This window comes from Cydia splendana, chromosome 12 (assembly GCF_910591565.1).
Source record: "Cydia splendana chromosome 12, ilCydSple1.2, whole genome shotgun sequence".
Classification (NCBI taxonomy): Eukaryota; Metazoa; Arthropoda; class Insecta; order Lepidoptera; family Tortricidae; genus Cydia; species Cydia splendana.
Genome location: NC_085971.1, coordinates 8,982,327 through 9,000,562, shown reverse-complemented (window position 1 = coordinate 9,000,562; position 18,236 = coordinate 8,982,327). Strand labels below are relative to the sequence as shown.

At 38.1% G+C, this 18,236-nt stretch overlaps 2 protein-coding genes across 2 annotated transcripts in view; one reads left to right on the top strand and one right to left on the bottom strand.

The window, feature by feature from the left end:
- Nucleotides 1-2,429: 2,429 nt before the first annotated feature.
- LOC134795779 (uncharacterized) lies at nucleotides 2,430-4,270 on the top strand. Its single transcript, XM_063767716.1, has one exon. The coding sequence runs from the start codon at nucleotides 2,445-2,447 to the stop codon at nucleotides 4,233-4,235; it is 1,791 nt and encodes a 596-aa protein (XP_063623786.1). The 5' UTR covers nucleotides 2,430-2,444; the 3' UTR covers nucleotides 4,236-4,270.
- Nucleotides 4,271-8,370: 4,100 nt separating this feature from the next.
- The window catches only part of LOC134795420 (ADP-ribosylation factor-like protein 4C), a 70,319-nt gene continuing 60,453 nt past the window's right edge, over nucleotides 8,371-18,236 (bottom strand). Inside the window, exon 4 of the mRNA XM_063767259.1 lies at nucleotides 8,371-11,524. Within this exon, the coding sequence (XP_063623329.1) occupies nucleotides 10,821-11,450 (630 nt within the window). The 5' untranslated portion in view covers nucleotides 11,451-11,524 and the 3' untranslated portion in view covers nucleotides 8,371-10,820. The remainder of the gene's footprint in view (nucleotides 11,525-18,236) is intronic.

Here is an 18,236-nt window from a genome sequence, read left to right as displayed (position 1 = left end):
ATTGCAGCATTCTAGTATTAAAGACTATCGTCTGAAACTTATAATTTAGCATAAACACACTAAGTAAAACCCATTTCAATCAAAAAAATCTTAAAATAATGACTGGTTTTTGTGCTTTTTCCATAGAAACAATTAATGATTTAAAAAAAAAACCGCACCCGTGACGGATATATGTAGTATGCCAAAAAATCACAAATAATTCGTAGTATAACCACCTGCGAGGATATTACGGTTTGTTTTGCGGTTCTTGAGTAATAATGATTTCTTGTTCCTGCTCCATACATAGTTTTTGAAAAAAAATCGTAACTCGACAATTTTCATTCCAAATCGTCTAAAATTCATAGGTTACCATAACAATGCCTAGCAAAACATATTCCAATAAAAAAACATAAAAATAACAACTTCGGTTTCTATGTCAATGAGAGCCGAATTTCGTTCCACAGTGCGACGGACCGACTGGCGGACATGAGGTAACTATTAGGGTTCCTACTTGACTACGGAGCTCCTAGTAAGTATTATATTCTTTGCTACGGAGTCTTAAAAACAAAGCTTAAAAAGCACATTGCATCTAGAATAGCTGCTTTGTTACTGCACACCGTTGTATGGGGACCTTGCACTTTGAGACTATGCGCTGAAACTAGGCACAGTTGATTCTTAGCTGGTCTTGAGCAGATACAGACCGGGAGCCGTCGAGAGCCACCTCTCATTTAGTGAGGGGGGAGGGGGAAAGTTCGACGCTGCCGCGCTTCACTTGGAGCAACATTTCTCTAAAACTATACCTATTAGGGAATGTAATATATCATTTTCGGATAAATTAAGGATGAGGAATCTAGTTTTCTAACAAAAAAAAAGCATAAAGTAGAAAAGACTAGAAAACGTATTTTTGATTTTTTCATAATTACCAATTTTTTTTTAAAGTGTAGCAGGAATCTGAAAAAAAAAATACAGTCGTAAAGCTACACTTATTACGTTTAATATACAAAACTGTTGATAAATGGGAGATAAAAAATAATATTAAGCGTGGGTCAGAGTGATCTCAATACAAAATATTATGAATGTGGGAAAGTTACTTATAATTTGTTCTACAATCGTTTATTTTTCTTGTTTTTCGTAAATAACTCGTAAACGGTAGCCCACAGCAAAAAAATATCTTTTACGTAAATAATCTGTTTCAGATTTCTTATAAAATAAGTACTACTGTTTTTCGGTACCATCAATATTAAAAAAAATATTGAAGGGAGAAAATAAATACTTAGATCCCCTTTTTTAGTCATTCGTAAATAACTCGTAAACGAAGGCCAATAGCAAAAAAATTTTTAGTACATGAATAATTTACATAAAATTTCCTACAAAAAAGGTCATTCGAACTTTTTCGCTAGGATCAATATTAAAAACGATATTAAAGAGAGAAAATAAATTCTAAGGTCCCCTTTTTAAATATTGATCCTAGCGAAAAAGTTTGAATAACCTTTTTTGTAGGAAATTTTATGCTAATTATTCTTGTGTTAAAATATTTTTTGCTATTGGACATCCTTTACGAGTTATTTACGAATGACTAAAAAAGAGGACCTTAGTATTTATTTTCTCCCTTCAATATTTTTTTTAATATTGACCTTAGCGAAAAAAGGAGCACTTATTTTATAAGAAATCTGAAACAGATTATTTACGTAAAAGATATTTTTTTGCTGTGGGCTACCGTTTACGAGTTATTTACGAAAAACCTAAAAATAAACGATTGTAGAACAAATTATAAGTAACTTTCCCACATTAATAATATTTTGTATTGAGATCACTCTGGCCCACGCTTAATATTATTTTTTATCTCCCATGTAACAACAGTTTTGTATAATAAACTATATATTTTCTTAAACGTAATAAGTGTAGCTTTACGACTGTATTTTTTGTTTTCAGATTCCTACTACACTTTAAAAAAAAATTGGTAATTATGAAAAAATCCAAGATACGTTTTTTTGTCTTTTCTACTTTATGTTTTTTTTTTGTTAGAAAGTGCATTGTTTTGGTTCCAAAAAAAAATTCCTCATCCTTAATTTATCCGAATATGATATATCACATGCCCTAATAGGTACAGTTTTAGAGAAATGTTGCTCCAAGTGAAGCGCGGCGGCGTCGAACTTCCCCCCTCCCCCCCACTAAATGAGACGTGGCTCTCGAGGTCTCCCGGTCTTTATCTGCTCATGACCAGCTAAGAATCAACTGTGCCAAGTTTCAGCGCATAGTCACAAAGTGCAAGGTGTCGTGCACTAACAAACTAGCTAGAAAGGTTAAATGCCTACACTTGATATGTCAAAAGAAGAATTACATTTTTTTTGTGACATTTGGTAATCAATATGAAGCTTTCAATTTCTGATTTCTGCTATTTTTTCTTGTTGATTTGAGGCATATTATTTGTTAACTCACTGTTATTTATATTTTTTACAAGAACAATGTCGACAAAAAACTGTCTTAAAAAAGAACGCAAGCCTCTCGTACCGTTAAAAACACTCGACGTAGTTTTCAGACGACGTTATGTGAAAAATACTCAATACTATTTTACTAACAGAAAACATGCATTAAAGGAAGATCATGGAAAAGCAAGTCGGCCGTTTCGTGTGCCTAGAACCGAGAAATTACTTAGTTACATTAAGTACAGCGACAGAATTGAAAAAAATATATTTAGAAACAGGCTGTCCCAACCGCTGCACCTGAAAGACAATGTGAAGATAGCGGCGACGAGGGATATATCGAGACGGCTGTTCATGGAGGAACTCCCCGATGATGTCAGGGCAGTGGTTGAAATCCACCCAGAATTTTACACTGTCATTGAAGGACGACCGTTACGAAGCTTTGACGATATCAAGGTATACGTTCATAATATACAAAATTATGCTATGAATCGCCAACAAATAGGATATCGTAGAGATTTGATAATGAAAATCGATGAAACTTTGGTAGATGAAACTAGAGAGCATGATAAGATTGTAGAAAATTTAAAAAGTCACATTAAAAACTTTCAAAGGTTTCTTACCGAAGATTATAAGAAGGCATGTGCTAAAATTTCAGCAGCAGAAATTGCCTACAATGCTCTTGTTGCGAAAAACAATCAATTCCTTGTGTTGGTTTCATCTATAACAAAATTAAATAACATTCTGTTCAAACTAGACGCGATTAGATCGGTTTTAAAAATATATCGCAGCTTTTTGATTTATGTGGCTCCACTTGAATGGAGAAAAGAGTATGACGAAAATCTACGAATGATGGCAAACAAGAGTAAGTCAATTTTATTTGTGACCGATACGTTTAAAACAGACGATGAGATAGCAGAAGCTGCGGATATAGACAAGATGGTGGAACAGGCTAAGGTGGAGCTGAGTAGTCCTCTGCCCCCTCATTTATACTTTGTAAAGCCTGAACAGATGATGCACTTGTTTAACACAATGGAATTACAAAGTAGAGAATATTTACTCCAATTGGCTAAAACCGGTGATCCTTTTAAGCTTCTAATGCGCTCTATTAAGACACTTAAGAAAGTTACGAAAGTAGAGCTCGAATACTTTCAATATTACATTGATAGTATTAATAGTCAAATAACTAGGGAAAAGTTAAACGAAATACATCTTCAAGAAAAGTTTTACCGTATTTTGAATGAACCTTTTTATCATTCTGTCGCTAGTCCGGATACATTAAAGCTAAAAATTTGCATAGAATTCGTATACCAAGAGGTCTTTGGCAAAAGTGATGAAGACCATGAAAATCTAAAAGATCCTATGAAAATCATGGAAGTAATGTACGAGGATTATAACCTGAAACTTGATTCCCTGGACTTCAAAATAGTGAACCAAGCTCGAAGTGACTGTTTTTCTCAGGACTTGACTATGATGAGAAATGCATACAAAGCAGAAAGAGAATTGAGAGCCTTTAAAGAAATGACAAATGCTATGCATAAAGCGTTTTTGCCTCCAGCGACATATAAAAGACCTGTATTAAAAAAGTTTGTTGATAATAAAACGAGAAAAGCCCAAGCCCTGGCTGAAAAAAGAAAAGCAGCCGCATTATTGATGGGAGAAAAGAAAGTTGCTCATACGTTTAAAAGAATAACAGACGAAGAAAGAGAGGGGCTATTGTTATTTACGGAGTGGTGTGAAGGAACAGATCCAGTACCTTACTTGAAAACGTATTATCAATATTCTAAACCAGCCTTAGAATGGAAGCCTCGCCATTCTTTGAGTGAAAATTAAAGATCAAGAGGGGTAAGTAATGTGTGGTTTACGTGGCTGGTGGGAACCAGATATCGATTTGTAGCACTGCACTGCAGTAATGTGAGTAATGTCAAATCAAGATTAGGTTTAACATTTTCATCGCCATTTTGTCCTACCCAAAAATGTCATGCAGACTCTAGCATCATTGTTATAAGTAAGGAAGGACTTTTTAAATAGGTCAGTAATTGTAGCTACTAGATCCCGTACTAATATGCAAAAATAGCCCTAGGAGACCGACGATTGGCAAGATAAAATATTAGTCGGTGACAAAAACATAAATTCAAAAACTTCTTAGAGACCAACCTAGGTTAAGGCAGAGGCACTATAAAAGCGTCAAATGGATTTATTACATTACTAGAAATAACAAAAAAACCTTTTTTATTTCAAACACTTTATCTTTGACTGTTACCTAAGTTTTTGGTAGGTATTTCCAATATCTTTATTATGTATTATCCTCAAGCCTAACAGGACTGACTATATCTTTGCCCTAACTTAGGTTGACATCTAAGGCACACTTGCACCATTCCACTAAGCCGGGGTTAAGCGGTTAAACCGTTAACTCAGTGTCAAATTGTACTGGTAACCATGGTAACTCTTGGTTTAACCGGTTAACCCCGGGTTAGTGGAATGGTGCAAATGGGCCTTAGACGCCTTTGGTCGATGGAATCGATTTGTATAAAATTTATTTCCTTACATTTCTAAAATCTGTAACTAAATACCAATTATCGTTAAGGATGTGGGCAAGAAATCTTGTGCTAGTATATTTATTTTATTATTTAATCTTTATTGCACAAAAAAAATACAATCGTACAAAAGGCGGACTTAATGCTATGAGGCATTCTCTACAAGTCAACCTTCGGGCAAAGCAGATAATTTTCAGGCGGCGGTATACACTAGAAAGGAAGAGCTCCGCTCCTTCTGCTCTACCCACCTCCTGTAAGTGGAGTAGGTATAGTTTGTCAAAGGACTGTCTCATTTCAATCATAGACATAGAGAATCATACTATCTTTGTCTTACCTTAGTACCTACTAGCACCCAAAAGAAAAGGATGAGTATAGTTGTCCTGGTTCTTACTGATTGACAAATTGGTTTGACTAACTATATGTACAAACGCAAGAGTTAGAAGCGACGAAAGAGCATGAAGACGGTATTTTCCGACAGATGATGGTCTTCTCCACATTGGCCTAAAGTTAGGGACGGTATTTCAAGGCTATTTTTGCAAAGCACCGGATCTGGTAGCAGTCCTCACTGACCCGTTTACAAATCCAAAGGGTCTAGCAGGCTAAGCGAACAAGAAGTGCCCCCAACGACGGATTTGGTCATTCTTTCAGGTGGTGTACTGGCAGGTCCTAAGAATACTCTATGCTTAATATCAGTCCTCGATCTTCTTTTGTTTTCGAGTTATTCAGGATAATGTAAAATAATCAGCGTATCATTGAAAGTGTCATATTTTGTAAACTGTTCAAGTTAGATTAACCAAACAAAATTATATTTAACAACAATAAAATAGACTACAAAGATTTATGCAAATATTTTTATATGTGTATGTAGTGGCTATTGGTGGCTACTCATGCATATTTTTTTTGTAGGTGTAGCTCCGCGAAAAGTATAAAAAAAATGAGAAGAAAAATAAAATGTTTTTTTATATAATGAAGTATAAGGGCATGATGCAGGTTAAACATATGCATTTTGTAGTCTAATTACCAAATCGTCGTTGGGGGCACTTCTTGTTCGCTTAGCCTGCTAGACCCTTTCATATAAACGACTTAAAAACATGAATATTATTATACTTTGACAGCGTCATGACACTTTTAAGAATTGGCTTTCAAAGGCTTAATATTCATAACAAGGACGCTTAAGGTTTGAATTCATTTGTAACTAAAGATACCAGGGATATTTTTAGTTAATCTAGCTGGCTTACATTTATGTATTTTTACCTTGATTTCATAATTATAAATATTCAATTATTAAAATGGAAGAAGAAATGCGCTCATTTATTATTAACATTCCGAAACCCATAGTTTATGCTAGAAAATCGGATCCTATGACGTGTACAGTTCGCCCAAAAACCAAGATGCCTGTCTACGTAAGCAAAAGAAAGCCGTCTAATATTTCATTACAAAAGTATTCTTTACCCGGAAGTAAGCCTTTGTCTGTGAAGAAGTTGGAGAATGATGTACTGTTGTTGCCATACAGGTTGTTTTCAAAGAGACAAGAATCTGAAAGACATAAGACAAGATTAGCAATAAACATTTATGATAAATATAAAATTGCCAGCACAGACCTGCGGCGGCGCTTGCACGTTGAATCCCCCCCTAATGAAGTCCAAGGATTGACTGATATTGATCCAAAATTCTTTGAGTATGTGAATGGAAGAGCGTTGTCCAATTATATCCCACTTTATAAATCACTGGGCCCTTCATTAAATAGTCTATTTAAAGTTCGACATCATACTAGTTTTATAAAAGATTGCGTTTTGAGAATCGAATCTAATATGAGAAAAGAATTGCTAACATATGAAATCAGCGCACAGAGATGTAAGGAGCAAGCACAATATTTTGACTCGTTTATATCCGAAGACTATCATAAGTCAATGGTCTTCTTGAGAAAGTGGGATGAACTCAAAATGAAACTTAACTCAAAGGAAGCTGAACTGCAAAGTCTTGCTAATGATAAGTTCTACATTAGGTCAAGATTGATAGGGTTAGACTATAGATACAGTGTGCAACAGAAGTACGGAAGACTGCTCTATTATCTATCTCCACCTACATGGCGAGCGAATCACAGAGACTTTGCTAGATCGATCGAGATAGAGAGGAAAGGGTTTGATTTAGGATATTCTACTGATGATGATCCGTTTACTGTGATATTTGAGAAATTAAAACAAGAAAGCCTGGGAAATCCTGTCGCCCCGGTTCTTTACTTCCAGCGGCCGAATGATTTGATGGATATGTTCGAGTCTATTGAAAAGCAGCAACTGAATTATTTGACGTACGTTATTTACAGCTCACCTTACGTGAGGACCCTGAAGAAAGAATTAGTGTCATTGAAATCTTTGATCCAACAAAGTAGTGTTTCAGTTGTTAATGCTATTAGAGAATTCGAAGATGCGCTGGAGACAGAAAATACGAGATGTAACATAATCGAGGCAAAGTTTCACAAAATCCTCAAAGGAATGTTTTTCGAGAGCGTTGGATCTTTGGAAGTATTGAAAATGGGACTACATTTAGAATATTGTTATGAAAAGGTACTGAATGAAAAACCAATGAACACTGACTTGGTATTCCTTGCTCATGTTTTAGAATCAAGTTATATGGATTATTGGAAACGTCTAGATGAAGTATGTAGTGATGACATAAATAAAGCTGTTGAACGTTATATTGAGCTGGAGCGGACTAAAATGAGGAAGGCAAGGTTTGCTGCTAGAGAGTTACGTCTTTTTAGACGGCTGGAAAAGGAGTTGAGGCGCAGTTCCTTGCCACAAGATAGCCCGGATGTTATATCGCCACCAACAGTCAAACTAAAGCAAAGAACAAAATCTAGAATGAGTCAGGCGCCGCGGCTTCGCACCGTGACTGAAGCATCCCGAGGGTCTCTCACAGAGGCCCAGCTCGAATACTTAGCTCTATTCACAGATTGGACAGTAAATGAAGATCCAGCTAACTATTTACAAGCGCTTAGCGAAGATAAGCACAAAAGGTCAGAAACTAAATTTTAATTAATTTAGACCAAATAATTATTGATAGTGAAGGTGCGAGGTCTAAGATCAAATCGTGTCCCTGAGCAGGCGTGGCTCACTCCTCGATTTCGTCGCTTTGCTACAGGTAGCTAAAAGTACATCCGTTCCACAACAATTTTGGTGGCTAGCCAGCCATAAGCCACGCGTGGCGCTGTCGCGTACCTAGTACTATTATTTATTCTGTGCCCTGAGTATGACAACCGAAATAGATGGAGCTGTACTGCGCCATATGGTGGTCACTTGCCTGCATAATATACGGAACCGTACATCGTCCTCTACATCAATAGCGAATTTCGAGGCACGAATTTATATTAGATTTTGCACATACAGTCAATAAGTCTTTGGTTTAGACATAAATTCTTAAATTAAACACACTTTATTGAAAACAGATTTTATTTACGGGGAATCAATACGAAAACAACCTACATAATAATAGCCTATTAATTCCACCATCAAACAAAATACAATTGGATATAATATAGATCGATAATATAATAAAACAAATCACTTTAAATAACAAAATGTACATTACCTACTCATAAAAATGTTTGGTTTCTTGGTATTGACGAATAACTACTTGGAATTTACATATTTACAATGATGACTAACGAAACTTGGTAAAAGCTTTACATCAATGCAATCCGCAAGACCTAAACTAATTGTTATGTTAACCTTAATATAAATCACTCCATAAATAAATTAAATTATATGAATTCCTTATTAAGCAGCGTAAGTTGTATAACATAACTATAAATTTTGCGTTTGTTAAGTTAGCAGGGTACAATACAACGGCGAAAAATTATACAATATGTAGAGTTAAATATCATTAAAGCTTTTAAATGACCGAAGACCGAGGTATAGCTATTTCTCCTTCACTTGCTTCCAAATAGCCAGTGTATACAAAGCACCAGACCAGACCCGTATTTCACTAGATTGGCAATTGTCATCTGATAATTTAATTGGCGTTATATTTCTGGGTCAGGCAGGCAGTGAATTGATGATATCTTGTGACCAGCGATACTTGTCGACCCAGAAATGTTGAATGCATGATCACTATGGTCAGTATCAGGTGGAAATTGTCAAGTATCTGAAATAGGGATCGTGGCGGGCATGTTTGGCCATATTTATTAACCTGGCTGTGTGACAGCAAAAACTGCGGTTTTCTAAATACTAACTAAATAGAGCTGACAATGCTGCGCCAATTTTAGACTAGGGCGACACACAATATCGCGGTGGTGTCTTAATTTTCGTATCTACGACTCTTAACCTTTTCGACGCCGTGTCAAACACAAAAGCTGTCACGCGGACGCCACGTCACCGACGTGTCAAACCTGAAATTGAACTTTATGCATATGCACGTAGGTCTATGTTGCTCTGTGGTCTGTGACCGATTAATCGGTATTTGGCGTTGAACCTGCGGTGCGGATATATCGGTCATTGGCGTCCAAAAGGTTAAATTGAAATTTAATCCGTGTGTTTTGTGCAGTTTTCTTTCACAGCAGTTGCTTTTAGAAAAAAATAGCAGTAAATTATGTGTGCTCAAGAAGAATGGCCATGAAGCAAAATGTACACTGTAAAAATTTGTGCATTATGACAAGGCCCACAAGATTGTCACTTAATTTTAACTCCAGATAAAAATTCGGCCGGTGGGTCGATGTAGCTACAAGTTACAAAACAGGCCAAATGTATTAACATTATTTATTTAGACGTTCCTTAAACTAAATGCGCAAACGTTAAAATGCTTATTTTACAACGCAATACTTATCTACTCATGTAAATTTCGTTATATTATCCTCCAAATTCGTTTATTTACATCATATATACATAGAGAAGACTCTCGACATAGAAACATTAAAAGCCTCTTTTAAAAAGTTATACTCAAACATCTCATTTCCATGATAAGTAATGAATAATTATATTAATTATGTCTACACGAAAACAGTGAAACTTCAAAGAGTTCAGAGCCGTTACGGTCTTGACAGATAATTATTATTTTAGTAGGTATCGCGTATTGCTTGATTGCCCTTTTCATGTTTCCGCTATATTCGCAACTAGGTCGCTGAGCTGTCCTACTGGAAGATCATATCATTTTGGGATCGAAAGGTTCAAGAATTCAAGAGTTATTTGTTTGCTGAAAAGCTGTAATAGGGAAATATTCTACGAATTCTAGAGATTACGTGTAACTACTATTTATAAATATTGCACTATAGATATATTTAATTCAAGGTCTGCAGCTCGTCTGTGGAAACAATCATGGATCAATGTATGTGGAATTTGTTGAGTTTCATGCAAATTAAATAATAATAATGAGCGTTTGGTTTAATTCCAACCAAAAATAATAACTAGTTTTGAGTTGAAACGGGATCAATTTTATTACAATGATTACGATTCAAATATAAACGCGAACCAATAAAATGGCGATGAAAAATATTGGGTACCTACTAAATCCCAGGCATGTATTAATATTCTGAAAGGTAGTATCATAGGTCTCAAGATTCCTTCGTTCGGTTGTTAAACCGTGGCCGTTATCTAGTAGACCGACTGACAGTATAATTAATTTATTTCGTTTTCTCCGCCTAGCTATTTTCAAAAGAAAATGACTAGTAGTTATAGTTTTATCAAAATATTCGTTTCCTTCAAAATGTTCAATATACTTGAGCAACATTGTGATGGAATATTTTCATAAGACGTTCCTTCATCTACAGTAAAAACAATATTTGGTGTTACACATCGGACATATCAAATAATATCTACACGATGAGCATTATCTTAACATTGTACATCACAACATTAATAATCGTAGCCATAAGTTTCACGCGGCCAGTTTATCTGACGCGTTTCTTCTGTAGCTTAGCGAGTTTTCTCCTCTTGAGTATCATCTCGTAGAGGGCGTCGAGGCCTTCGTGCAGGCCCTCGCCGGTGATGGCGCAGGCGGGCTGCACGTGCCAGGTGTGCGCGTCGCGCGAGCCGTGCGGCGACGCCACCAGCTCCTGCAGCCCCAGCAACTTCTCCAGCTCTCGTGGCTCTTTCGCCCCCGGCAGGTCCTGCTTGTTCGCCAACACCAAGATCGGCACGCCCGTGTTGTCCGGCGACTTCGCCGTCCGTATCAGCTCCATTTTGGCTTCTTCCATACGCTCTACGTCGACCGAGTCGAGCACGAATATAATGCCATCCGTGCATCGCGTGTACGACTTCCACAGCGGTCGGAGTTTCTCCTGGCCTCCGACGTCCCAGACGAGGAAATTTACTCCTTTGGACTTTCCTATGGTGCCTTTAACCTTTTCGCAGTTAAATCCGATAGTCGGCACCGTGTTGAGGTACTGGTCGAACTTTAGCCGGTAGAGCGCAGTGGTCTTGCCGGCGGAGTCGAGGCCTAGCATGACGACGTGCAGCGTGCCTTGCGCGGAAGGCAGCGCATCGAGCAGGCTCGAGTTCTTGCCCATGTTCGCACCCATGCTGCGCCGCCGCACGAGGCGGCTATCTCACGCTCTCGTCGGGTCGCAACATCACGAAGAGAACAGGAACTCACCTGTAATAAAGAAAATAATTGATTAAGCACACGAGTACACAATGTTATATAGTTATTTTGGTAATACATAGTTAAACATGCCTTATCGCATTCACTGCCAGGAGGGGGCGTGGCCTAGGAACAAACTTGTGTGACGGTGGACGCACATGTGCTTCGGGGGCAGTGAATGTGTTATCTCTTATCTAACGCACATTAATTATTATTGGAAGAGTCCAATAGAAGATGGAGGAGTATTATTAAGGTATACCTTCGCAAAGAGTTGAGTTCCCAATTTGGTGGTTTATTTAGTAGTGGGGAAAAACAAATTCGAACTTGTCTTTCTTCATTTTTGGTAAATACCTAAATAGTTCCAATGCCCGAAATGATGGTGCGCGGTTAAATCTTGATGGGAGCGCTGTATGCGGATGCGGACCCGGAATTTAAAGACAAAATGTGTTCGGAAACTTATTATGACTTTTTGACTCAGGGGGTATAGGTACCGGTACCCTACATTACAACTGTGTATTTGTGTGTCGTTTGGTGCCACTCTTGTATGCTATTCTTGTTGCGCAAGCGGCTACATGCTTCTATTTATATTTACTTTACTCGGAAATAGTGATTCAATAATGCGACTAACCGACCGTCATAAGTCATAAATCATTTAAATTTAAATTGAACCCTTTCATAGATAAGTGGTTTTGATTAAAAGTTCTTACCAATTTAGACCTCTTCGCCCCTTGGAGCCGTACGTAATTGGTACAAGTGGATGCCTTATTCAACTAAATAGGTACATCAGTTAAGAAAAGCTTTCAGGTTGATTTAAGAATATTTGATTGTCAATGGCAATTTCAATTAATGTTTTAATCGAACGAGCGAGCGAAGCGAAGCGAAGTTCTTACATTCGACTTTGAACACGCGGCTGGCTAGCGGCACGTCCCGGCATTTCGATGTTTTTAAGCTGATCTGTCAGAAGATAGTTTGATACTCAATAACTTAAGTAAATTTGTTCTAATTTAAATGAAATTGGGTAAACGTGTAGTCGAGGGCATTATATTTTAGTCATTAAATTATGAGCAGGCCCGATCAAGAGGTTACTGAGCTAGAAGAGCTTAGAAGGCCAAAAAGCTGTTTCTGAGAGGTCTTGCTATTCTGGTAATTTTTTTGCAAGAAACATGGTCGAGTTTAATATCAAATGAAAGTGCTCGACTTACACTTTTATAATATCGTTTTTAAATTTACCATTTTGAAATAATTAGCAAGAAAAAATAAAATAGAATAAACATAATATATGTATTCGACAGGAAATATTTCGGCTTAGCACAGATACAGTTTATTTTAATCTCTATGGTGGTGACTTAAATCCAGGGGAGGGACAGCCGTATACGATGCCCTTTATTCGAAAAAATAGCGCCATCTATATTACTTAACGCTAAACTTGTAAATGGCGCTTCAAAATTGATGCAAAAAAGCAAATCTTGTCAGTAGAAAAAGGCGCGAAAATCAAATTTTCTATGAGACCATATCCCTTCGCGCCTACATTTTTTCTACTGACAAGATCTGCTTGGCCAACTATATTATACATAGTACATACTACTCTTTGCTTAAATCTATCAGTTAAGGGCTCCACAGACCTTGCAATAAATCCACGCGATCTTTCATCCATTGCCGCCTATAGAGCGACATAAAATAGTAGAAATTAAATAAAATGGAACTCAAAAATGTCCATACTAAATTGTTGCCATGTGTACCTCAGCATTTTACGTCAAAAATGTGACAGTTACGTAGAAAGTGGCGCCTTCATTTATTTTGTATTATTTTATGTCGCACTATACGAGTACCTAAGTAGGTGCAACAAAGTCAATCGCTATACACCAAGAAATGTAATCGGTGATCAGGAACCAATTTTTCTAATTCAGTCATCGATGGCGATCACATTTAACTATGGGACCAACCTCGAAATAACAAAAAAAAATTTGCCTGTTTCATACATTTGGGCTGGTCCGGTGTTGATATTTTCTATGAGAGAGTTAATTTTTTTTTCGAGGTCTGCGGTTGGTTTCATAGTTGAATGTGATCGCCATCGCTGTCTGAATTAGACAAATTGGTTCCTGATCACCGATTAAAAATCATCGTGTATAATTTTTGGTTAACCGCGATTTCTAAGTTCGGGGCGAACTACTAGTATTAAAGTGTCCCACTGCTGGGCAAAGGCCTCCCTCCTCCCTTTCCACGTATCGGTTTTGACCGTAAATATAAAAATATGATACGATAAATTTCTGGGTAGAAATTGGAATATTTGGAATAAAGCTCGATATTACAATTTTCAACTTCCCAGCAATGCTGAAATACAAATTACAGCCGAATGATTTACGTATAGGTACCTCAAAAATTATGAAGTTATATTTTGATAAATTTTAATTATGGCTTTTTTCTTTTTTATGATCTAAGTGACGTTTTATAAGAACTTTCGGTGTTGCCTATGTATATTACATACATATATAGAATAGGGAATATTACGCAAAACTCTGTGTAGGGGGCGCCACTACCATTATCCATCACAATCTGGGGGTCTACCGCTAAACAAGAAAATCAAAATTTCGTTATCTAACCTCTCTTCTAAGTTTAGTTCTAAGTTTTCTATTCTTTATATCCTGCTACCCCAAGGTTGTCTGGAAGAGATCGCTTACAGCGATAAGACCGCCTGTTGCTACCTTTATTTACACTGTAAATTTGGTTTAGTATTTTTTTTTTCTTTGTGGTGCAATAAAGTGTATTTACTTACTTACTCGCAAAATAAAAGAACTAAAGACAGAAATTGAACGAGGATTCTTGTGATAGGTCTTTGAACCTGTAGAGAACACCTTTTAGCCAAGCTAAATTATGATGAATAGCGCAACCAAAGGAGGAAAACTATTGTTTTCCACCTGAACTTATACGAAACTAATGATCAGGCCGACTAGCCGACTAGTCGGCCGACTAATCGGCCATTCGAGCGCCGATTAGTCGGCTAGTCGGCTAGTCGGCCAAATCAATAGTCGGTACATCACTACTAAATTTTGATTCTTGCATTTCCCGTAGGCCCTTGTTAACAAACCGCCTTGATGTATCAATGTCATCTTATACCTTTAAACGAGCAATTCTTGTTTATATATTTATTTATATATTTCGGGGATCTCGGAAACGGCTCTAACGATTTCGATGAAATTTGCTATATGGGGGTTTTCGGGGGCGAGAAAATGGCTCTAGCTAGGTCTTATCTCTGGGAAAATGCGCATTTTTGAGTTTTTGTATGTTTACCGAGCAGAGCTTATTATTTTATTGTCTGTGAAAACTTGTCAAAAAATTCACAGATTTCGTGCCTCACACGACTATCGAGCACATTGGAAATGAATCTACGGAATTCGAAAAAATATTGTCGCTGAGCGACGAGAAAGTCTGGATAAGGAAAAAATTACAAAATAAAACTACAACGTTGAATGATAATTATTTTATTCTTAGACTTACACAAGTATCCTGGACATAACGCATGTAAACAAACATATTGCAAAATTTCCACACGCGTATCGAAGTTTGAATAATTGTCGCCGTGGCGCATAAGTATAGGTACATATTTCATTTTTCGATTAATAAGCAGGATATATTAATGTTCAAAGTACAAGAAAATTATTACACGGCAAATCCGTAGTCAACTCGAGAAGTGGTAGCCACATCGCCGTTATCGTCACTCGAGTCTTGATCGGCAGCGGCCCATTTGCTGCAAGATATGAAATTTTCTTGACAGCAGTTTGACGCGACGAGAGATGACCATAACAGCGTTTGTCTATGTTGCACCAAACCTGAGTTCCAATAGGTACTACCAGGGTTCAGCATCAGCTATCTTGGGTAATGCTCTACCATGTGATCATCATGACGAATCGGGTGTCCAAAACAGCGCGTGCCTATGTTGCACCAAACCTGAGTTCCGCTAGGTACAACCAGGGTTCAGCATCAGCTCTATCTTGGGTACTACTCTCCTAAGTGCTCATCGAGACGAGCCCATGACCAAAACAGCGTGTGCTCACGAATAAAATTCCCTCTCCCTCTCCCTCTCCCGCTCCCGCTCCCTCTCCCTCTCCCTCTCCCTCTCCCTCTCCCTCTCCCTCTCCCTCTCCCTCTCCCTCTCCCTCTCCCTCTCCCTCTCCCTCTCCCTCTCCCTCTCCCTCTCCCTCTCCCTCTCCCTCTCCCTCTCCCTCTCCCTCTCCCTCTCCCTCTCCCTCTCCCTCTCCCTCTCCCTCTCCCTCTCCCTCTCCCTCTCCCTCTCCCTCTCCCTCTCCCTCTCCCTCTCCCTCTCCCTCTCCCTCTCCCTCTCCCTCTCCCTCTCCCTCTCCCTCTCCCTCTCCCTCTCCCCCTCTCCCTCTCCCTCTCCCTCTCCCTCTCCCTCTCCCTCTCCCTCTCCCTCTCCCTCTCCCTCTCCCTCTCCCTCTCGATAATTCACAACAAACACCGATAACGAACTCTGCGAAACATGAATACTATACATACATGTCATGTGAAAAATGTCGTTCTGACTTTTTGACTATTTTAAGGTTAGGCTACAGGGCAAACCCTTAACCCGATCATCTTTGTTTTAGGCTCAAATTGTAGCTGACTAAATTGTCCAGAGCCGTTTTTCTCAAATTTTTGATATCATTCTTGGTTTCCAAATTATCGAGCACCAAAATCAAAAATTCGGAAAAAAATGAATTTTATTTTCACTATTTCGACCATATTTTTTTTTGTTTTTGTCTTTCGCGAATAATTATGTTTGCACCTTACAGCTCTCGTGATTATGCGTCTTTTGAGCCTATTTTTTAATATCACATCTTCACAACTTTCCGAGATATAAGGGGATCGCACTTTTTCGTGAAATCGGAGCCTATACTGGAGCGAACGAAAAGACATTTCCAATGTCAAAACAGTTTAAGGCACGGCACAGTATGTATAAGTTACTCTATGGTTTACTAGCTAGCTTAGTGCTGCACTCTGGCGGCAGAACATTGCAGTAATACCCCCTATTATTGAACAGATACAGTTTACTTACTAAAATTAAGTTCATAACTAAAGCTTTCTACTTTTTTTATATTTCCAAAATCCGCGCAAAATAATTACGCACAGCAGCAGCCCGTGCAAAAATAATTGCAGTAGAAGGCAGGTGGAGTAGCGAAATGAGACGAGACGCCATCGGCTTCGCGCCCTTTCATAATTATCATTCGCGTCAGACAGCCGGGTCGACGACTTTTTGCCCGCTGCGAGGCACGGGCCAGACTCTTTAGAATCACCCGCGAAGACTTAACTAAGGTCGTCTTTTACCAACGCGACGCGCGCGAACGGGACAGCTGAACCTGATCCCACGATAAGTTTGTTGACAAATGTTTTGCGAGAGCCACCGTAATTTCAATTCCAGCCGCTACACCGTACTTGGATATTCGATCTCCCGAATCGGGCCATTGGCCTCACGCCATCGCCAGTTCTTCAAGATTTGCAACGTCCGAGTCGTTATTTGAAAACGAAACCGCCTTTTTGGCCATTGCAAGACCTTAAACGGGCTAAATGATTCATTTAGTAAGCAAAAGATCCTCTTGTAATGTATGTAAGTTGCTTATACATACGTAAGGGCACTAAACGACTCTAATAAGGAGTGCTGCTTTTTAAGAAAATGTATGCATGCCTCTTAATTTCTTGTTAATTTACTGCTGCAGATATCGAAACAGCCAGTTTTAACGTTACGCTATTGGTTGAATCTAGGGTTTTGAGAAAAGTGGATTAGCTGTAGTATGTGCTGATCAAGTAGGTATATAATGTCTGTGCATTATGGTTGCTATTAAATTACGTTGCACAAGCCTTCGATGGTCGATTGTGCGCGCCGTAGGTATTTGTTGCGCAACTCGAGGAGCGAATTGAACTATGGCCCTATCCCACGGATACGTATCTGGTTGCCCATTGCATTTTAATTTCGTTTACATCACCGACGACTACAAAACGTACCTATGTTTATATTTCAATAACACAATTTATTCCAGTAAGATCTGCAGATGAAAAATAAAAACGAGTTCACAAAACAGTTTAAAGTGCCATTAAAGTAATTTATGCCCTCTCTTAACAACTAAAATTAGGCTAAACACGGTCAGGATACAATTCCCGGGTTCAGTTAATAATTTTCATGAAAAGTTCGTGTTCACAACCACCGGTACTATTATCGGCATAAATTGTTTAGAGTTCGCCTAAGCCACGCCATTTGCACCGATTTTGATGTGACAAAACGTCATATTTATGATGAGACTCCACACTTTGTCGTTGCAAAGTTCGTGCCGAGTCTACACGGTCTGAATCTAATAATCTCAAATATGAAAAAAATCGCTAGATTTATGGATCCCATTATTAGAACTGTGCTTTGATATACAAGAGGAGAAAAGAGGGGAAGAAAGAGAAATGAATTGTCCAATGAATTGTTTCTAACTGCCGGGAAGTTTTGAGGTGTAGGTAACATTCTTGAACCTCCTCCCGTTAATTTTAAAGTCGGCTAAAAATACAACAGTAAAATACAGTCGTAATCTTGCATCAGAAAAAATAATAATATACTTTACGCATCTAATTAAGTTCTGTCCCATTCCGTTATGTTCCGTTATCATTGCTGTCATCATTGCGATTGAGTGTAGTCAATAATATTGTGTAGGGTTAACAGATTCAAAGTGCATTAACAAAAAAAGTTGTTTCA

Bases quoted from the DNA above. Each gene is read 5' to 3' on its own strand.
- LOC134795779 (XM_063767716.1), top strand. From the start codon at position 2,445: ATGTCGACAAAAAACTGTCTTAAAAAAGAACGCAAGCCTCTCGTACCG.